The sequence below is a fragment of the Sebastes fasciatus genome, chromosome 11, assembly GCF_043250625.1.
Source record: "Sebastes fasciatus isolate fSebFas1 chromosome 11, fSebFas1.pri, whole genome shotgun sequence".
Taxonomy (NCBI): domain Eukaryota; kingdom Metazoa; phylum Chordata; class Actinopteri; order Perciformes; family Sebastidae; genus Sebastes; species Sebastes fasciatus.
This window is the reverse complement of record NC_133805.1, coordinates 874,541-897,506: the sequence shown is the minus strand read 5'-3', so window position 1 is coordinate 897,506 and position 22,966 is coordinate 874,541. Positions and strand designations below refer to the sequence as shown.

General features: G+C 43.7%; 3 protein-coding genes across 5 annotated transcripts in view; 1 reads left to right on the top strand and 2 right to left on the bottom strand.

Moving 5' to 3' along the window:
* Positions 1 to 6,881: 6,881 nt before the first annotated feature.
* Positions 6,882 to 8,922, bottom strand: LOC141776339 (dual specificity protein phosphatase 18). 2 transcript variants are annotated; one of them, XM_074649833.1, is made up of 2 exons: positions 8,778 to 8,922; positions 6,882 to 7,573 (listed from the first exon to the last, which is right to left on the bottom strand). In XM_074649833.1, exon 2 carries the CDS (start codon positions 7,571 to 7,573, stop codon positions 6,941 to 6,943), a length of 633 nt encoding a protein of 210 aa, XP_074505934.1. In that variant the 5' UTR covers positions 8,778 to 8,922; the 3' UTR covers positions 6,882 to 6,940. The 2 variants fall into 2 exon arrangements, with proteins under 2 accessions (XP_074505934.1, XP_074505933.1); XM_074649832.1 differs by lacking the exon at positions 8,778 to 8,922 and adding an exon at positions 8,350 to 8,549.
* On the top strand, positions 8,851 to 9,579 carry sft2d3 (SFT2 domain containing 3). The gene has a single exon (XM_074649830.1). The coding sequence runs from the start codon at positions 8,851 to 8,853 to the stop codon at positions 9,577 to 9,579; it is 729 nt and encodes a 242-aa protein (XP_074505931.1).
* Positions 9,580 to 12,422: 2,843 nt separating this feature from the next.
* The window catches only part of wdr33 (WD repeat domain 33), a 34,219-nt gene continuing 23,675 nt past the window's right edge, over positions 12,423 to 22,966 (bottom strand). The window contains exons 9-21 of one of the 2 annotated variants that reach the window (XM_074649829.1): positions 22,719 to 22,873; positions 22,523 to 22,601; positions 22,265 to 22,369; positions 18,269 to 18,363; positions 18,081 to 18,167; positions 17,775 to 17,914; positions 17,518 to 17,673; positions 16,147 to 16,902; positions 16,003 to 16,063; positions 13,520 to 13,868; positions 13,184 to 13,347; positions 12,731 to 12,910; positions 12,423 to 12,648 (exon numbers count right to left, since the gene is read on the bottom strand). In XM_074649829.1, the coding sequence (XP_074505930.1) occupies positions 12,491 to 12,648; positions 12,731 to 12,910; positions 13,184 to 13,347; positions 13,520 to 13,868; positions 16,003 to 16,063; positions 16,147 to 16,902; positions 17,518 to 17,673; positions 17,775 to 17,914; positions 18,081 to 18,167; positions 18,269 to 18,363; positions 22,265 to 22,369; positions 22,523 to 22,601; positions 22,719 to 22,873 (2,485 nt within the window). In that variant the 3' untranslated portion in view covers positions 12,423 to 12,490. Of the gene's footprint in view, positions 12,649 to 12,730; positions 12,911 to 13,183; positions 13,348 to 13,519; positions 13,869 to 16,002; positions 16,064 to 16,146; positions 16,903 to 17,517; positions 17,674 to 17,774; positions 17,915 to 18,080; positions 18,168 to 18,268; positions 18,364 to 22,264; positions 22,377 to 22,522; positions 22,602 to 22,718; positions 22,874 to 22,966 lie in introns of those variants that run through there. The other variant, XR_012595748.1, reaches the window with a different exon arrangement.

Below are 22,966 nucleotides of genomic sequence, written 5' to 3'. Positions count from 1 at the left end.
TTATAACATTAAATATTATAACACTAAATATTATGACATTAATTATTATAATACTAAGTATTATGACATTAAATATTATAATACTAGATATTATAATACTAAATATTATAATACTAAATATTACGACATTACATACTATAACATTAAATATGTTAAATATTATAATATTAAATATTATAACATTAAATATTATAATATTATAATATTCAATATTGGCTATGGCTAGCTGCTAATGGTTAGCTGCTAGCAGCAGAACACAGCTCTGCCATCTGGTGGTTCAGCTGGATCATTACAGGACGCTGCTCTTTACCAGCAAATATTTAATAACATCAAACAAACATCAGCTGCATTTTGTTTTATATTTGACACATTTCAAATACCATATAATAATAATATAATAATGTTTTATATGAACTTCTCAGACGTGTGACCATATTATACAGACTATATTATACAGACCATATTATACAGACTATATTATACAGACTATATTATACAGACTATATTATACAGACCATATTATACAGACCATATTATACAGACTATATTATACAGACTATATTATACAGACCATATTATACAGACCATATTATACAGACTATATTATACAGACCATATTATACAGACTATATTATACAGACCATATTATACAGACCATATTATACAGACTATATTATACAGACTATATTATACAGACCATATTATACAGACTATATTATACAGACCATATTATACAGACTATATTATACAGACCATATTATACAGACTATATTATACAGACTATATTATACAGACTATATTATACAGACCATATTATACAGACTATATTATACAGACCATATTATACAGACTATACTATACAGACTATATTATACAGACTATATTATACAGACTATATTATACAGACTATACTATACAGACCATATTATACAGACTATATTATACAGACTATATTATACAGACTATATTATACAGACCATACTATACAGACTATATTATACAGACTATATTATACAGACCATACTATACAGACTATATTATACAGACTATATTATACAGACCATATTATACAGACTATATTATACAGACTATATTATACAGACTATATTATACAGACTATATTATACAGACCATACTATACAGACTATATTATACAGACTATATTATACAGACCATATTATACAGACTATATTATACAGACTATATTATACAGACTATATTATACAGACCATATTATACAGACCATACTATACAGACTATATTATACAGACTATATTATACAGACCATATTATACAGACCATATTATACAGACTATATTATACAGACTATATTATACAGACCATATTATACAGACTATATTATACAGACCATATTATACAGACTATATTATACAGACTATATTATACAGACCATATTATACAGACTATATTATACAGACTATATTATACAGACTATATTATACAGACTATATTATACAGACCATATTATACAGACTATACTATACAGACTATATTATACAGACTATATTATACAGACTATACTATACAGACCATATTATACAGACTATATTATACAGACTATATTATACAGACTATATTATACAGACCATATTATACAGACTATATTATACAGACCATATTATACAGACTATATTATACAGACCATATTATACAGACTATATTATACAGACTATATTATACAGACTATATTATACAGACCATATTATACAGACTATATTATACAGACCATATTATACAGACTATACTATACAGACTATATTATACAGACTATATTATACAGACTATATTATACAGACTATATTATACAGACCATATTATACAGACCATATTATACAGACTATACTATACAGACTATATTATACAGACTATATTATACAGACTATATTATACAGACCATATTATACAGACTATATTATACAGACTATATTATACAGACTATATTATACAGACCATATTATACAGACTATACTATACAGACTATACTATACAGACTATACTATACAGACTATATTATACAGACTATATTATACAGACCATATTATACAGACTATATTATACAGACTATATTATACAGACTATATTATACAGACCATACTATACAGACTATATTATACAGACTATATTATACAGACCATACTATACAGACTATATTATACAGACTATATTATACAGACTATATTATACAGACTATACTATACAGACTATATTATACAGACTATATTATACAGACCATATTATACAGACTATATTATACAGACTATATTATACAGACTATATTATACAGACCATATTATACAGACTATATTATACAGACTATACTATACAGACTATATTATACAGACTATATTATACAGACTATATTATACAGACCATATTATACAGACCATATTATACAGACTATATTATACAGACTATATTATACAGACCATACTATACAGACTATACTATACAGACTATATTATACAGACTATACTATACAGACTATATTATACAGACTATATTATACAGACTATACTATACAGACTATATTATACAGACTATATTATACAGACTATACTATACAGACCATATTATACAGACTATATTATACAGACCATACTATACAGACTATATTATACAGACTATACTATACAGATACTGTGTATACTGTATATACTGTGTATATATACACACGTGGACAAAATTGTTGGTACCCTTCCGTTAAAGAAAGAAAAACCAACAATGGTCACTGAAATAACTTGAAACTGACAAAAGTAATAATAAATAAAAATTTACTGAAAATTAATTAATGAAAATCAGATATTGTTTTTGAATTATGGTTCAACAGAATCATTTTAAAAAAACAAACTAATGAAACTGGCCTAGACAAAAATTATGGTACCCTTAACTTAATATTTTGTTGCACAACCTTTCGAGGCAATCACTGCAATCAAGTGATTTCTGTAACTCTCAATGAGACTTCTGCACCTGTCCACAGGTATGTTGACCCACTCCTCGTGAGCAAACTGCTCCAGCTGTCTCAGGTTTGAAGGGTGCCTTCTCCAGACTGCATGTTTCAGCTCCTTCCACAGATGTTCAATAGGATTTAGATCCGGGCTCATAGAAGGCCACTTCAGAATAGTCCAATGTTTTGTTCTTTGTCATTCTTGGGTGTTTTTAGCTGTGTTTTGGGTCCTTATCCTGTTTGAGGACCCATGACCTGCGACTGAGACCAAGCTTTCTGACACTGGGCAGCACATTTCGCTCCAGAATGCCTTGATAGTCTTCAGATTTCATTGCACCCTGCACAGATTCAAGACACCCTGTGCCAGATGCAACAAAGCAGCCCCAGAACATAACCGAGCCTCCTCCATGTTTCACATTAGGTACAGTGTTCTTTTCTTTGGATGCTTCATCTCTTCGTCTGTGAACATAGAGCTGATGTGACTTGCCAAAAAGCTCCAGTTTTGTCTCATCTGTCCAAAGGACATTCTCCCAGAAGCTTTGTGGCTTGTCAATATGCATTTTGGAAAATTCCAGTCTCACTTTTTTATGATTTGGTGACCTCCTCGGTTGTCTTCCATTAAGTCCACTTTGGCTCAAACAGCGACGGATGGTGCGATCTGACACTGATGTACCTTGACCTTGGAGTTCACCTCTAATCTCTTTGGAAGTTGTTCTGGGCTCTTTGGTTACCATTCGTATTATCCGTCTCTTCAATATGTCATCAATTTTCCTCTTGTGGCCACGTCCAGGGAGGTTGGCTACAGTCCCATGGACCTTAAACTTCTGAATAATATGAGCAGCTGTAGTCACAGGAACATCAAGCTGCTTGGAGATGGTCTTATAGCCTTTACCTTTAACATGAAGGTCTATAATGTTCTTTCTGATCTCCTGAGACAACTCTCTCCTTAGCTTTCTGTGGTCCATGTTCAGTGTGGTACACACCATGATACCAAACAGCACAGTGACTACTTTTCACCCTTTAAATAGGCAGACTGACTGATTACAAGTTTGAAGATACCTGTGATGCTAATTACAGGACACACCTTAGTTTAACATGTCCCTATGGTCACATTATTTTACATCTTTTCTAGGGGTACCATCATTTTTGTCTAGGCCAGTTTCATTAGTTTGTTTTTTAAAATGATTCTGTTGAACCACAATTCAAAAACAATGTCTGATTTTCATTAGTTCATTTTCAGTAAATTTTTATTTATTATTACTTTTGTCAGTTTCAAGTTATTTCAGTGACCATTGTGGGTTTTTCTCTCTTTAACGGAAGGGTACCAAAAATTTTGCCTACGTCTGTATATGTATATATATACATATATATATATGTGTGTATATATATACACACATATATATATATGACTATATACTGTATATATATATCTATACTGTAAATATATATATATATATTTACAGTATATATAGTCATATAAATGTAAGGAAGCGTAAAACACAGTTAATAACCTTTTTAAATGTAACTTTATGGTTTTAAACAGTTTGTATAACATGAACTTATTTAACAATCAAATCTTTAAATGTTTCCTAACGGAGCGATGAAGAGGAAGTCTGTTCATCTGTTCAGATGTAGTTTTAAGTGTCTCGGTACCTGAGGATTCACTTGATCTAAAGTAGTTCAGTTATACCAAAATGACAACATATTTCTTTCTTTAAATAGATTAATAACAGTATTTCATATACATATATAACAAACATATTATTTTGTAAAATTACAGAAAATCCTGCTGCTTTTATCTGTAAAGAATACTTCATGATTTTAAGGTTAGTTTCGTTAAAATTAGCAAAAAGCTGTTAAAAAACAGATATTTAATGTGTTCCAGTTATAAACGCTGTAGACATTCAACTAAAAGGCAACGTTAATATATTTCTCTGTATTTATTTAACATAATATCATATAGTAAAACCTGTTCTGCAGGTAAACTGGTGTCAAACATGTCGCCATGTTATCATGTGAACAGTCTCAGTCGGTAGTTGGAAATTTGGGAAAATTCCGACATCCGAGTTGTTTTCACCTTCTTCTGTACCTGAACGAGGAGCTTCCTCACGGCGTCATGTTGAGTTCTCACCTCCGGTTAGAGAGGATTATTACTCTATAATGACCCGCTAGCTGTACGTTATCACGCTTATTACTCTATAATGACCCGCTAGCTGTACGTTATCACGCTTATTACTCTATAATGACCCGCTAGCTGTAAGTTATCACGCTTATTACTCTATAATGACCCGCTAGCTGTACGTTATCACGCTTATTACTCTATAATGACCCGCTAGCTGTACGTTATCACGTTTATTACTCTATAATGACCCGCTAGCTGTACGTTATCACGCTTATTACTCTATAATGACCCGCTAGCTGTACGTTATCACGTTTATTACTCTATAATGACCCGCTAGCTGTACGTTATCACGCTTATCAGTCTATAATGACCCGCTAGCTGTACGTTATCACGCTTATCAGTCTATAATGAGCCGCTAGCTGTACGTTATCACGCTTATCACTCTATAATGACCCGCTAGCTGTACGTTATCACGCTTATCAGTCTATAATGAGCCGCTAGCTGTACGTTATCACGCTTATCAGTCTATAATGACCCGCTAGCTGTACATTATCACGCTTATCAGTCTATAATGAGCCGCTAGCTGTACGTTATCACGCTTATCGCTCTATAATGACCCGCTAGCTGTACGTTATCACGCTTATCAGTCTATAATGACCCGCTAGCTGTACGTTATCACGCTTATCGCTCTATAATGACCCGCTAGCTGTACGTTATCACGCTTATCACTCTATAATGACCCGCTAGCTGTACGTTATCACGCATATTGCTCTATAATGACCCGCTAGCTGTACGTTATCACGCTTATTGCTCTATAATGACCCGCTAGCTGTACGTTATCACGCTTATCACTCTATAATGACCCGCTAGCTGTACGTTATCACGCTTATTGCTCTATAATGACCCGCTAGCTGTACGTTATCACACTTATCACTCTATAATGACCCGCTAGCTGTACATTATCACGCTTATTGCTCTATAATGACCCGCTAGCTGTACGTTATCACGCTAATTAATCTATAATGACCCGCTAGCTGTACGTTATCACGCTTATTGCTCTATAATGACCCGCTAGCTGTACGTTATCACGCTTATCGCTCTATAATGACCCGCTAGCTGTACGTTATCACGCTTATTGCTCTATAATGACCCGCTAGCTGTACGTTATCACGCTTATTGCTCTATAATGACCCGCTAGCTGTACGTTATCACGCTTATTGCTCTATAATGACCCGCTAGCTGTACGTTATCACGCTTATTACACGGTTACTCACTGAAGAAGGCCATAATTTTTCATCAGAGCTGTGTCCTTAGCAACGGTCTGTTATACGTAGCAACGGTCTGCTATACGTAGCAACGGTCTGTTATACGTAGCAACGGTCTGCTATACGTAGCAACGGTCTGTTATACGTAGCAACGGTCTGCTATACGTAGCAACGGTCTGCTATACGTAGCAACGGTCTGCTATATGTAAACAGACTGCAGAACGCCGTTATTGACCAATCAGAATCGAGTATTCAACAGAGCCGTGTAATAATCAGATTGAATGTTTTCCAGCTGAGACAGAAACATTTAGATTTACAACATCAGATCAGTTTAACTAAATAAATGTGGAACGTCGTCACGTCGGTGAAGTCCGTTTGGTCGCAGGTCGCCACCGCCCTGACCTCCGCTGTCAGTGGTCCAGTTGCATTGTGGGTTATGTAGGTTTACACAAGGAAGAAAAGGTTGTTTTTTGTGTTTGCGAGCAGCGGCCCCTCTGCGGCCCCTTGGCGTCCCCTCGGCGTTCTGTCAGCTGTCCCTCGGCGTTCTGTCAGCTGTCCCTCGCCGTTCCGTCGGCGGCCCCTCAGCGTTTAGACTTTGATGCTGCTGGATTTGGTTCCTCTTCTTCGCTTGTTTGCTGGTGTCATCGCCTGCGACGGTGACATCAGTGATGCCCGGATCATCAGAGGCGACTTGTGGACCAGCGTTAGCCGGTTGGTCTGCTGCGGCGGCACCGACCTGGGCGCCAGCGGTGGCGTCGGCGTCTCTCGGACCGCGGCCACCCTGACCGTGTTCTTGCCGTACAGCCTCCTCTCGTACTGCAGCAGCTGCTCCCAGAAGCCGGCGTTCAGCCTGACGAAGGGCCGGCTGTCCTGCACCCAGCGGTGCGCCTGGCGGAGCGTCACCGCTCGGTACCGCATCAGGTACGCCATCACTAACGCCGGCGAACGGCTCATACCGACGGCGCAGTGCACCAGAGTGCCCCGCCCACGGTTGCCGTGGATACGCTCGGCCACTCGGTCAAAGTGGTCTCCGAGGCGAGCGCTGGGCAGGTCGGGGACGGGAACCCGCACGCACTCCACCCCCGGGTAGGCGGGGCAGGCGTGGCTGAGCGTGGCGTTGACAATCAGCGTGATGCCTTTCTGTGACATCAGCGCGGCGTTGAGGGGGGCGTCGGCGCCGCTGAGGAACAGCGTGGGCGTGATCTGAGACAGCGTCATCATCTGTCAAGAAACACACGTTAACATACACTACTACTGAGGACCGGGAGGAAGGAGTACTAGTACCTCTACTGGAACAGAGTACTTCTACTGGAACAGAGTACTTCTACTAGTACTTCTACTGGAACAGAGTACTTCTACTAGTACTTCTACTGGAACAGAGTACTTCTACTGTGGTATTAGTACTAGAAGTACATGGAGCTCTGTAGCAGTGTTTTATGCTAAGCTAGGCTAACCTGGACCAGACTGAGATAGACCTCATGAGACAGAGAGTGTGTGTGTGTGTGTGTGTGTGTGTGTGTGTGTGTGTGTGTGTGTGAGAGAGTGTGTGTGTGTGTGTGTGTGTGAGTGTGTGTGTGTGTGTGTGTGTGTGTGTGTGTGTGCTTGTGTGTGTGTGTGTGTGTGTGTGTGCTTGTGTGTGTGTGTGTGTGTGTGTGTGTGTGTGTGTGTGTGTGTGTGTGTGCTTGTGTGTGTGTGTGTGTGTGTGTGTGTGTGTGTGTGAGAGAGTGTGTGTGTGTGTGTGTGTGAGTGTGTGTGTGTGAGTGTGTGTGTGTGTGTGAGTGTGTGTGTGTGTGTGTGTGTGTGTGTGTGCTTGTGTGTGTGTGTGTGAGTGTGTGTGTGTGAGTGTGTGTGTGTGTGTGTGTGTGTGTGTGAGAGAGTGTGTGTGTGTGTGTGTGTGTGAGTGTGTGTGTGTGAGTGTGTGTGTGTGTGTGTGTGTGTGTGTGTGAGTGTGTGTGTGTGTGTGTGAGTGTGTGTGTGTGTGTGTGTGTGAGTGTTACCTGGTTAGTTAAGGTTGTTCCTTCCTCTGATCAGCTCTCTGAATGAACTCTCTCTCTCTCTGCTGATACCCTAGATGGGTGTGTGGGGGGGGGGGGGTTAATTTTAGACTGACAGCTGTGAACGGAAGTCATGTGACTTTTACCAAAATAAGAGTCTGAAACCAGAGACTGTAAATATAAACACCTCTGATCTTATTGATTATTATCTATATTCATCTAGAAATAATTAATAATTAATAATTAATAAATACTACAACTGATCTCTGAAAAAAGTATATATACATATATATATGTATATGTCTATTTTTTGTCTATAAAAGGTTTGAACCAGCAGCCGGAAGTCAGAGAGGACCTGTGGAGGACTACCGGAAGTCAGAGAGGACCTGTGGAGGACTACCGGAAGTCAGAGAGGACCTGTGGAGGACTACCGGAAGTTTAGCAGCAGCAGAAGAAGAAGTGCTTCCTGCTTCCTGTTAGCAGTTAGCCTGTTAGCTTCCCGTGATGGCGGATCTGAACCGGCAGCTTCAGGACTACCTGACCCGGTCCGGATCCCAGTCCGGATCCCAGTCCCAGTCTAAAGGAACCAGAACCACCTCCCAGTCCGGATCCAGCACCACGGTGGACCTGGACCAGGCGGAGCCGGATCCGGTCCCGGGGAGCTGGTTCGGGCGGTGGTCCAGACCCTGGACCGGCAGACCAGGACCAGGACCCGGACCCGGGTCTGGACCGAGCTCTGGAGGACCCGGGTCGTGGTCGTGGCCCTGGTCCGGCTCGTGGTCGTGGTCCTGGTCTGATCCGGACCCGTGCCTGCCTATGAGCCGGTCTCAGCGGGTCCTGGTCCTGGGGGTTCTGGTTCTGTTGTCCCTGCTATGTTTCAGTCTGGCGGGTCTCTACGCTCCGCTGCTGCTGGTCTACTCCCGCAAGTTCGCCCTGCTGTGGTCTCTGGGGTCCCTGTTCCTCCTGCTGGCCGCGGGGGTCCTGCTGGGACCCGGAAGACTCTGTTCCGGTCTGCAGAACTCCCCCGGAGCCGCCTGGTACCTGGTCTCGCTCTGCGGGACTCTGTACGCGGCGCTGCGGCTCCACAGCACCGCGCTGACGGCGCTGGGAGCCGGACTACAGGTCTCCGTGGTCCTGGTCTACCTGGTGGCCCTGCTGCCGGGGGGGACCGCCGGGGTCCGCCTCCTGGGGGGGCTGCTGAAGACCAGCATCAGGAGGAGTCTGCCGGTCTGACCCGGTCTGACCGGGACCAGCTGGAGACCACCGGGACATTCCTCTGCAGGACTCACTGCGACTAAACCCTGAACGCTGTCCTGCAGGACTCACTGAGACTAAACCCTGAACGCTGTCCTGCAGGACTCACTGAGACTAAACCCTGAACGCTGTCCTGCAGGACTCACTGAGACTAAACCCTGAACGCTGTCCTGCAGGACTCACTGAGACTAAACCCTGAACGCTGTCCTGCAGGTCTCACTGAGACTAAACCCTGAACGCTGTCCTGCAGGACTCACTGAGACTAGACCCTGAACGCTGTCCTGCAGGTCTCACTGAGACTAAACCCTGAACGCTGTCCTGCAGGACTCACTGAGACTAAACCCTGAACGCTGTCCTGCAGGTCTCACTGAGACTAGACCCTGAACGCTGTCCTGCAGGACTCACTGAGACTAAACCCTGAACGCTGTCCTGCAGGACTCACTGAGACTAAACCCTGAACGCTGTCCTGCAGGTCTCACTGAGACTAAACCCTGAACGCTGTCCTGCAGGTCTCACTGAGACTAAACCCTGAACGCTGTCCTGCAGGTCTCACTGAGACTAGACCCTGAACGCTGTCCTGCAGGACTCACTGAGACTAAACCCTGAACGCTGTCCTGCAGGACTCACTGAGACTAGACCCTGAACGCTGTCCTGCAGGACTCACTGAGACTAGACCCTGAACGCTGTCCTGCTCAGAGGGACTCCTACAGACTGTATATAGACTGTATAACAGACTATAGACTGTATAACAGACTGTATAATAGACTATAGACTGTATAACAGACTATAGACTGTATAATAGACTGTATAACAGACTATAGACTGTATAACAGACTGTATAACAGTCTATAGACTGTATAACAGACTATAGACTGTATAACAGACTATAGACTGTATAACAGACTATAGACTGTATAACAGACTGTATAACAGACTATAGACTGTATAATAGACTGTATAACAGACTATAGACTGTATAACAGACTGTATAATAGACTATAGACTGTATAACAGACTGTATAACAGTCTATAGACTGTATAACAGTCTATAGACTGTATAACAGACTATAGACTGTATAACAGTCTATAGACTGTATAACAGACTATAGACTGCATAATAGACTATAGACTGTATAACAGACTGTATATAGACTGTATAATAGACTGTATAATATACTGTATCTCCTCTGAGGCGCTTTAATCAATAACATGTTTCTGAAGAAAATCACTTTAATAAGGAAATAAAAAACTAAAGATGGTTTCATGTATCAGCTGTGACCTCTGACCTCTGACCTGTGAACACAATACTGAGTACTGACTGAGTACTCAGAGTACTCAGAGTATTCGGAGTACTCTGAGTACTCCGAGTACTCAGTAGTAAATATTAATTTACAGACATGATTCACCTCTTTTGGATATAAATTAATTGGTATTAACGAGATATTATGTATGTAGCAACGGTCCGTTATACGTAGCAACGGTCTGTTATACTTTGCAACTGTCTGCTATACGTAGCAACGGTCTGCTATACGTAGCAACTGTCCGTTATACGTAGCAACGGTCCGTTATACGTAGCAACGGTCCGCTATACGTAGCAACTGTCTGCTATACGTAGCAACGGTCCGTTATACGTAGCAACGGTCTGCTATACGTAGCAACTGTCTGCTATACGTAGCAACGGTCCGTTATACGTAGCAACGGTCTGCTATACGTAGCAACTGTCCGTTATACGTAGCAACGGTCTGCTATACGTAGCAACGGTCTGCTATACGTAGCAACGGTCCGTTATACGTAGCAACGCTCTGTTATACGTAGCAACGGTCCGTTATACGTAGCAACGGTCTGCTATACGTAGCAACGGTCCGTTATACGTAGCAACGCTCTGTTATACGTAGCAACGGTCCGTTATACGTAGCAACGGTCTGCTATACGTAGCAACGGTCCGTTATACGTAGCAACGCTCTGTTATACGTAGCAACGGTCCGTTATACGTAGCAACGCTCTGCTATACGTAGCAACGGTCCGTTATACGTAGCAACGCTCTGTTATACGTAGCAACGGTCCGTTATACGTAGCAACGGTCTGCTATACGTAGCAACGGTCCGTTATACGTAGCAACTGTCTGTTATACGTAGCAATGGTCTGCTATACGTAGCAACGGTCTGTTATAAAGAAATATCAGACTGCACAACACCATGATTGACCAATCAGAATGGAGTATTCAACACAGCGTAGGTATTATTAGGTATTATTAAGTATTAACGAGGTGTTATTAGGTGTAAATTAGGTATTATTAGGTATTAACGAGGTGTTATTAGGTGTTAATGAAGGTGTCGTGACGACGGAGTTGAAGTGTGAATCTTTATTGTCCACCTCAGTGAAAACACAAACATAGAAATCTTTTACAAAAAGCAACAAGACTGTGACTCTGAAATAAAAGAGACGTGATGATTCTCTACAGTATTTTACATTAAAACCAGCCTCGGGGACGCGGCTGCTTCCTGTCGGCTGCTTCCTGTCGGCTCCGTCCGTACGGACCAATCAGAGACCAGCCTCGGTGACGCGGCTGCTTCCTGTCGGCTGCTTCCTGTCGGCTGCTTCCTGTCGGCTGCTTCCTGTCGGCTCCGTCCGTACGGACCAATCAGAGACCAGCCTCGGTGACGCGGCTGCTTCCTGTCGGCTGCTTCCTGTCGGCTCCGTCCGTACGGACCAATCAGAGACCAGCCTCGGTGACGCGGCTGCTTCCTGTCGGCTCCGTCCGTACGGACCAATCACAAACCAGCGTAGATCTCCGTGTGTCACATGACCAAAGTTTGTCTGAAGGTTTCGGGGATCAGGTCTGTGGGGTGGGGGGGGGGGGGCGGGGTGATGGGAGTTCTGTTCTTCAGGACTACCGGCCCCGGACGCCCCCCCTCGGTGGTCCTCTGGGTGCTGGTCCTCCTCTCCTAAGGGCCGGTCCTGGTCCAGGTCCTCCTCCGGGACCCCAGCCGCCTCGTCCACCCCGACCAGGCGGACCGTAACCGCCGTCCTCCCTCTGGGGGGGGCGACCTGCCGGGAACAAAGGGGGTCAATTAAACAGGACTTGGTTTATGGCATCAGATGTGGGGTGGGGGGGCAGCTGAACTCTGACCTCCGTCAGCTCCGGGGGACTCGCGCTCTCGGGGGTCTCCGGTTCCCGGTCCGTCCTGCCACGGGCGCTTCCGGGGGGGCAGAGACGCCATGTCCATCCCCTGCAGGGACGAGGAGCGCTCACGACCAGCCGGAGACGTCCCATCATGCATCTGCTGACCGTCCCGGTAACCATCGTGACCTGCAGACAGGAAGCCAAGGAGACACCCGCCACAATAAGAGTCTGCACAGAAATAGTTTTCTGTTCACACCTGGTATTATCATGAGTCCTCAGAGGCCCCGTTCACACCTGGTATTATCATGAGTCCTCAGAGGCCCCGTTCACACCTGGTATTATGAGTCCTCAGAGGCCCCGTTCACACCTGGTATTAACATTACATTATTAACATTAACTCATTAATACCAGGTGTGAACGGGGCCTCTGTCCTGGTGAGGACCAGGGGACACGTCTCACCTCCTCCTCTGGGTGGACCTCCTCCCCGAGGAGGTCTCCCTCGACCTCCGTTGTCCCAGCCTCGACTCATCTCCTCGGGGCCCTCAAAGCTGTCCTCCTGGCCCCCGTAGTCCTCAGAGTAACCTCGAGCTCCGGGCCGGCCGGGGCCTCCTCCTCCTCTGAACCTGGAACACCACAGAGTTCAGTTCACACCCGTTACCCACACCCAGAGCCCAGGTACCGGATATCAGGCCGACACCCAGAGCCCAGGTACCGGATATCAGGACTGAAATAGTGGGACCGGTGCGTCCCTGGTTCAGACCCCTGAGGGGCTGCAGGGTCTATCAGACTGCTCACCTTTCGTCTCTCCGTCCTCTGAACTCTCCTCCGGTGAACCTCTCTTCGGAGCCCCAGTTCCCTCCGTTCCCTCCTCCTCCTGCTCCTCCTGCTCCTCCTCCTCGGTGTCCTCCCCCCCTGTGTCCTCCTCCTCCTCCTCCCTGGTATCCTGGTCCAGATCCTGATCCAGATCCTGGTCTCCAGCCCTCCTCCCCTCTGCCATGGAAGTCCTGGCCTCCATCAAAGTCCTGTGGTCCACGTCGACCCTGCTGGTTGTCCCCCCAGTAAGGCCCTGATCCCTGGTCCGGTCCCCCTGGACCCTGTCGGTCTGGAGGGCCCATGTGGTGGTTGGGCGGCGGCCCCCGAGGGTCTGAGAAGAGCCAACAGTGGTTATCAGGACCGGGATCCAAACAGAGTTCTGTCCTGATGTGAACCAGGAACCTTTTCTAACAGTTCGACTCCACTCACTTTCCCTACAGTCACATCATTCGAATCCCTCGCCTTCAACACCTGCTCCACCACAGTCATCCTCATCTACCGCCCACCTAAACCAAATTCCTCCTTCCTCTCCGATCTGTCTGAACTCCTCACCCTAGCATCATCCCTCCCCTTACCCCTACTGCTACTGGGCGACTTCAACATCCACATGGACTCCCCCACCTGTAAACTTGCCTCTGATTTCTCCACTCTACTGGACAACTTCAACCTCACCCAGCACATCACCTTCCCCACACACAATAAAGGCCATATTCTAGATCTCGTCTGCTCTGCCAACGTCCCGGTTCTGAACATCCACCCATCCCCCTTTCCCCTTTCTGATCACAAACTCATCCAATTCACAATCCCTTCCCCATCACCCCGTCCCCAACACCCCTTCCCCATCACCCCGTCTGAAACTCCCCAGAGTCATCTCATTCCGTAACACTGAGTCCATCTGATCCCCTCCATCTCTCCGACCTGCTATCTGCTGCCCTCCACCTGGACCCACCCCCCACCTCACCTGATGATCTCACCAACCACCTCAACGCCACCCTGTCTGCCTCCCTCAACTCACTGGCCCCCCTGAGAACCAAAACTGTTTCATTCAACACCTCCTCCCCCTGGTTCACACCCCACCTCAGAAAACTCAAACAGACCGGCCGCCAGCTTGAACGCCTCTGGAGAAAGTCATCACTCACTGTTCACCGGAAATCCTACAAATCTCACCTCATCACCTACAAAGACGCCATCACTGCTGCCAAATCTGACTACTTCTCCACCATCATCAATGACCCCACCCGTAACCCCCGAACCCTCTTCTCCACTGTCAACACTCCTCAGGCCTCGTGCCAACACCCTCTCTGACCCCTCACCTGATCTATGTAACTCATTCCTTCAGTTCTTCAGCGACAAAATCACCACCATCAACAACTCACTGCTCCCCCAGTCTGACCCAGCAGCAACCACACCGACCCCTATTCTCTCCATCCCTCTGGACCCCCTGACCGTTCACCCCCAGCACTGCCTCTCCCGGTTCGACCCTGTTGACTCAGCAACCATTGCCAAACTCATCAGCACATCCAAACCCACCAACTGCTCCCTGGACCCCCTCCCGACCCCCCTGCTGAAGTCCTGCCTCCCTGTCCTATGCCCCTACCTCACCGACCTCTTCAACTCCTCACTGTCCCATGGAACTGTCCCATCAGCCTTCAAAACTGCTGCTGTCACCCCCACACTCAAGAAACCTGGTCTGGACCCCTCCTGTCTCAATCATTACCGCCCTATCTCCAACCTCCCCTTCCTCTCCAAAACCCTCGAACGCCTCGTCTCCACCCAGCTCCAATCCCACCTGCATTCCAACAACTTGTTTGAACTTGTTTGAACCCCTCCACAGCATAGAAACTGCAATCCTCCAAGTCCTTAATCAGCTCCTCACCTCTGCTGACACCGGAGCCCTCAACATCCTCATCCTCCTGGACCTGAGTGCAGCTTTCGATACCGTGAGTCATAACATCTTACTCACCAGACTCCAAGACATCGGTATCGAAAGTACTGCCCTCAGCTGGCTCCGGTCTTACCTCACCAAGAGATCTCATTTCATCTCCCTTCACAACAACTCCTCTGCCACATCCACAGTCACACAAGGTGTCCCCCAAGGCTCAGTACTCGATCCACTCCTTTTCATACTCTACATATCCCCCCTCGGTCAGATCCTCCGCCACTTCAACCTGGACTTCCACTGCTATGCCGATGACACTCAGATTTACCTCAACACCAACTGAGCATTCTCCAGGGCAGCTCCCAGGCTTTGGAACTCCCTCCCGCAACACATCAGAGACTCTGAATCCCTCTCACTGTTTCAGTCCCGTCTCAAGACCCATCTCTTCTCCTCTGCCTACTCCTGGAGCCCGGCATGGAGCCCAGCATGGAGCCCTGGGGGACGCCACGTCACCTCAACCCAACACAAACGCCTGCTTGCTTCAATAAGTCTCGAGCTTCACTGTTCATGTCCCGTGTGGTCTTACCTTTGTTGTTGGGCCCCTGCTGGCCCATCCCGTGTCCCATCATAGGCCCCGAGTTCTGGCCCTGGAAAGACCAAATCAGATTTAGACGGTACTCGTTCATACAGCAACTGTAAAACCAGTCAGACGTCCATCACATCAACTCACCTGGTGCTGCATGTATGGGGGCCCCTGCATGTTTCCATGGGGTCCTTGCATGTTACCCGAGGGGCCCTGGATGTTTCCTGGGGGTCCCTGCATATTTCCATGTGGGGGCCCCTGTATGTTTCCATGGGGTCCTTGCATGTTACCTGGGGGCCCCTGCATATTTCCTGGAGGCCCGTGCATCCCTCCCGGGGGCCCCTGCATGTTGCCCATGCCATAGTTGTTCGGTCCGTTGCCGTGTGTCCTGGGTGGGGGCCCCCCCATCATCCCACCCTGCGGGCCCATCATGTTCCCCTGAGGTTGCATCATGCCCCCCTGAGGTGGAGGCCCCTGAGGATCCCTTGGACCCATTCCTCGAGGAGGGGGGCCCATCATCCCACCATGGGGCCCCTGCATACCTCTGGGTCCCATACCATGAGGCCCTTGGGGGCCCATATTTCTGGGCGGGCCAGGGTGTCTCTGCATACCTTGGGGTCCTTGCATGTCTGGTGGTCCCATCATGCCCTGAGGGGGGCCCTGGTGAGACTGGGGTCCAGAGGGTGGCCCCATCTGTCCAGGGGGCATGAAAGGAGGCTGCATGCCTCCGGGGCCCATGGGAGGCCCCATGTTGTTGGGCATCTGCTGAGGAGGCATGTTTGAGGAAAAGCCCTGCTGGCCCGGAGGCATCGGACCCCCAGGACCAGAGAAGGGAGGCATCGGGCCCTGGCCCTGTGGGGGCCCCATGTTCCCGTCTGTGTTCATCTGGTTCATCTTCATCTGCTGCAGCGAGAACCAAAAACGGGATTAAAATCAGATTACACTGGAAACGTTCATTCATTCTTTAGCTTCCAGATGGGAGCTGATGTTACTGGGTGGTTACTGTGGTGTTACTGGGTAGTTACTGTGGTGTTACTGTGGTGTTACTGCGGTGTTACTGCGGTGTTACTGTGGTGTTACTGGGTGGTTACTGGGTGGTGTTACTGGGTAGTTACTGTGGTGTTACTGGGTGGTTACTGTGGTGTTACTGGGTAGTTTCTGTGGTGTTACTGGGTAGTTACTGTGGTGTTACTGGGTGGTTACTGTGAGTCAGCTAGCTGGTTGCTACCTGGCTCAAAGGTTGCTCAGGTGGTTGCTCTGCGTGTTAATCCTGTGATGTAACTACATGGTTGCTCTGGTAATGCTAGTTGGTTGCTAGGGTATTAGGGGGGTTGTTGGTTTATTGCTGGATGGTTTCGTGGGTTTGTTTTCATATTTAAAAGTAAACAATGAATTCTTTCTGTCTTGGTATAACCAGGATATGATTGTCATTATGATCTCATGTTCAACATGGTGAGTCTGCAGTATAAATCAGAAGCATCATTCCATACAGCAACATACAGTCTGACATGCCGGTACCTCCAGCAGCATGGGGTTGGTGTACTGCAGAGCTGCCATCTCCTGCTCCATCTCGGCCTGAGTTTTCTTCTTCCCGTCCACTTTCTGCTCCACCTTCCGGTCTTTGGACAACTCTCCACCAGGCGGCATCATGGGTACTTTATTCTCTGCCCAGGCCTGAAGACGGAAGGAGTCCAGAGTCAACCATACTAACACGCTTTCTTCTGGTTCTACAGCACTGACCCGTTTAATGTCCAGGTTAATGTCCAGGTGTTTACCTGTTGGAACTGGGCTGGGATCGGTTTGGCGTATGGGACTTTCTTCTGCGGGACCTTCTTGGTGTCTTTACCCATGACCTCATCCATGCCCCAGTCTAGACCCGGGATGGACATCTCCACCTCAGGAGCTGTCTCTTTACCTGGAGACAACAGAGACACCTGAGATACACCCGAGACGCACCCGAGACGCACCCGAGACGCACCCGAGACCCACCCGAGACGCACCCGAGACGCACCCGAGACGCACCCGAGACGCACCCGAGACACACCCGAGACACACCCGAGAGATTCCAGGAACAGACTTACTGCTCTGCTCCTGCTCCATGGCGGCCTTCAGCTGCTCTGGGATCCCCATACCGGGGATGGTGGCCATGCTGTTCAGGTCCACGTCATCTGAAACAGAACCAACAGAACCACAGAGAGATCAGCAGCTGGGATCACATCACATCACCAGCGCTGCGTGTGATTGGTCCTCCGGCTCACGGCTCACTCACCGTACTCCATGCCGTCCTCTGACATCCCCGGCAGCAGGTTCAGGTTGTACCGGTCCCTCATCTTGTCACCGGGGCGGTTCCTCGTCCAGAACTTACTGGAACATCAAAACAACACCGACAAAAGTTCACACAAACAAGCTGCTGCTGCCGCCACTGTTTCACACAGGATGGGACCCAGGATGCTGTATAGAGGTAGTGTAGATGTAGTATAGAGGTAGTATAGTATAGAGGTAGTATAGATGTAGTATAGATGTAGTATAGAGGTAGTATAGTATAGATGTAGTATAGTATAGAGGTAGTATAGTATAGAGGTAGTATAGATGTAGTATAGTATAGAGGTAGTATAGATGTAGTATAGATGTAGTATAGTATAGAGGTAGTATAGAGGTAGTATAGTATAGATGTAGTATAGTATAGAGGTAGTATAGATGTAGTATAGTATAGATGTAGTATAGATGTAGTATAGTATAGAGATAGTATAGTATAGATGTAGTATAGTATAGAGGTAGTATAGATGTAGTATAGATGTAGTATAGATGTAGTATAGTATAGAGGTAGTATAGAGGTAGTATAGTATAGATGTAGTATAGTATAGATGTAGTATAGTATAGAGGTAGTATAGAGGTAGTATAGTATAGATGTAGTATAGTATAGATGTAGTATAGTATAGAGGTAGTATAGAGGTAGTATAGTATAGATGTAGTATAGTATAGAGATAGTATAGAGGTAGTATAGATGTAGTATAGTATAGATGTAGTATAGTATAGAGGTAGTATAGTATAGATGTAGTATAGTATAGATGTAGTATAGTATAGAGGTAGTATAGATGTAGTATAGTATAGAGGTAGTATAGAGGTAGTATAGTATAGATGTAGTATAGTATAGAGGTAGTATAGAGATAGTATAGATGTAGTATAGTATAGATGTAGTATAGAGGTAGTATAGTATAGAGGTAGTATAGATGTAGTATAGTATAGAGATAGTATAGAGGTAGTATAGTATAGATGTAGTATAGTATAGAGGTAGTATAGAGATAGTATAGATGTAGTATAGTATAGATGTAGTATAGAGGTAGTATAGTATAGAGGTAGTATAGATGTAGTATAGTATAGAGATAGTATAGAGGTAGTATAGTATAGATGTAGTATAGTATAGAGGTAGTATAGAGATAGTATAGATGTAGTATAGTATAGATGTAGTATAGAGATAGTATAGATGTAGTATAGTATAGATGTAGTATAGAGGTAGTATAGTATAGAGGTAGTATAGATGTAGTATAGTATAGAGATAGTATAGAGGTAGTATAGTATAGATGTAGTATAGTATAGAGGTAGTATAGAGATAGTATAGTACAGATGTAGTATAGAGGTAGTATAGTATAGAGGTAGTATAGAGGTAGTATAGTATAGATGTAGTATAGTATAGAGATAGTATAGAGGTAGTATAGATGTAGTATAGTATAGAGGTAGTATAGAGGTAGTATAGTATAGATGTAGTATAGTATAGAGATAGTATAGATGTAGTATAGTATAGATGTAGTATAGAGGTAGTATAGTATAGAGGTAGTATAGTATAGAGATAGTATAGATGTAGTATAGTATAGATGTAGTATAGTATAGAGATAGTATAGAGGTAGTATAGAGGTAGTATAGATGTAGTATAGTATAGAGGTAGTATAGAGGTAGTATAGTATAGATGTAGTATAGTATAGAGATAGTATAGAGGTAGTATAGTATAGAGGTAGTATAGATGTAGTATAGTATAGAGATAGTATAGAGGTAGTATAGTATAGATGTAGTATAGTATAGAGATAGTATAGAGGTAGTATAGAGGTAGTATAGTATAGATGTAGTATAGTATAGATGTAGTATAGTATAGAGATAGTATAGATGTAGTATAGTATAGAGATAGTATAGAGGTAGTATAGTATAGAGGTAGTATAGATGTAGTATAGTATAGAGGTAGTATAGAGGTAGTATAGTATAGATGTAGTATAGTATAGAGGTAGTATAGATGTAGTATAGTATAGAGGTAGTATAGAGGTAGTATAGTATAGATGTACTATAGTATAGAGGTAGTATAGATGTAGTATAGTATAGATGTAGTATAGATGTAGTATAGTATAGATGTAGTATAGTATAGAGATAGTATAGAGGTAGTATAGTATAGAGGTAGTATAGATGTAGTATAGTATAGAGATAGTATAGATGTAGTATAGTATAGATGTAGTATAGTATAGAGGTAGTATAGATGTAGTATAGTATAGAGGTAGTATAGAGATAGTATAGTATAGATGTAGTATAGTATAGAGGTAGTATAGATGTAGTATAGTATAGAGATAGTATAGCGGTAGTATAGTATAGAGATAGTATAGATGTAGTATAGTATAGAGATAGTATAGAGGTAGTATAGTATAGAGATAGTATAGATGTAGTATAGTATAGATGTAGTATAGTATAGAGATAGTATAGAGGTAGTATAGTATAGAGATAGTATAGATGTAGTATAGTATAGATGTAGTATAGTATAGAGATAGTATAGAGGTAGTATAGTATAGAGATAGTATAGATGTAGTATAGTATAGATGTAGTATAGTATAGAGATAGTATAGAGGTAGTATAGAGGTAGTATAGTATAGAGATAGTATAGAGGTAGTATAGAGGTAGTATAGTATAGAGATAGTATAGATGTAGTATAGTATAGATGTAGTATAGTATAGAGATAGTATAGAGGTAGTATAGAGGTAGTATAGTATAGAGATAGTATAGATGTAGTATAGTATAGATGTAGTATAGTATAGAGATAGTATAGAGGTAGTATAGAGGTAGTATAGTATAGAGATAGTATAGATGTAGTATAGTATAGATGTAGTATAGTATAGAGATAGTATAGAGGTAGTATAGAGGTAGTATAGTATAGAGATAGTATAGATGTAGTATAGTATAGATGTAGTATAGTATAGAGATAGTATAGAGGTAGTATAGAGGTAGTATAGTATAGAGATAGTATAGATGTAGTATAGTATAGATGTAGTATAGTATAGAGATAGTATAGAGGTAGTATAGAGGTAGTATAGTATAGAGATAGTATAGAGGTAGTATAGAGGTAGTATAGTATAGAGATAGTATAGATGTAGTATAGTATAGAGGTAGTATAGATGTAGTATAGTATAGAGGTAGTATAGTATAGAGGTAGTATAGATGTAGTATAGTATAGAGATAGTATAGATGTAGTATAGTATAGAGGTAGTATAGATGTAGTATAGTATAGAGGTAGTATAGAGATAGTATAGTATAGATGTAGTATAGTATAGAGGTAGTATAGATGTAGTATAGTATAGAGATAGTATAGAGGTAGTATAGTATAGATGTAGTATAGTATAGAGATAGTATAGAGGTAGTATAGTATAGAGATAGTATAGATGTAGTATAGTATAGATGTAGTATAGTATAGAGATAGTATAGAGGTAGTATAGTATAGATGTAGTACAGTATAGAGGTAGTATAGAGGTAGTATAGTATAGAGATAGTATAGATGTAGTATAGTATAGATGTAGTATAGTATAGAGATAGTATAGAGGTAGTATAGTATAGAGATAGTATAGATGTAGTATAGTATAGATGTAGTAAGTATAGTATAGAGATAGTATAGAGGTAGTATAGTATAGAGATAGTATAGATGTAGTATAGTATAGATGTAGTATAGTATAGAGATAGTATAGAGGTAGTATAGTATAGAGATAGTATAGATGTAGTATAGTATAGATGTAGTATAGTATAGAGATAGTATAGAGGTAGTATAGAGGTAGTATAGTATAGAGATAGTATAGATGTAGTATAGTATAGATGTAGTATAGTATAGAGATAGTATAGAGGTAGTATAGAGGTAGTATAGTATAGAGATAGTATAGATGTAGATTAGTATAGATGTAGTATAAGTATAGAGATAGTATAGAGGTAGTATAGTATAGAGGTAGTATAGATGTAGTATGTGTACCTGGTGTGGTCGTTGGAGCCGGAGCAGAGGATGTGACCCAGCGGGTGCCAGGCCAGACTCCAGATCATCCCCTCGTGAGCCATCTCCATCCCTCCGACCTCCCTTCTCCACCCTGACACACACAGCAACAGGAAACAGTCAAACCACTGGTCAAACAGCAGCACCTCCAGAACCACGGGAACAGGAACATTCATCGGCTCATAGTGACGCCGGATTTGACCCTGTGAGGTCATGATGTCATGATGATGTCATGGTTACCCAGTGTGCCAGAAGAGCAGAGAGCCGTCAGAGCCTCCGCTGGCGAACAGACCTTCATGGACGGGATGCCACGCCACCGCTGAGGACGCAAACACAGGAAGTACACTCTGGTTCACTTTAACCATCATCATCATCATCATCATCATCATCATCAGGACCGTAGCCGTGCTGCAGGTCTACCTGTGGACACGCTCACCTGTGGCCTCCTTCTTGTGTCCTCTGAACACCTGCAGCTCCTCCTTCAGGTTCCTGATGTCAAACAGTTTACACAGGTGGTCACGTGACGCCGTCAGCAGCCAGTTACCGTTCAGGTTCCACTTCACCTCCATCACCGTGTTCTTGTGGGCGTGGCTGAGGAGAGACGGCCGGCCATGTCAATACACTATATATATATATATATATATATACACACACAGTATATATAGTATATATATATATACACAC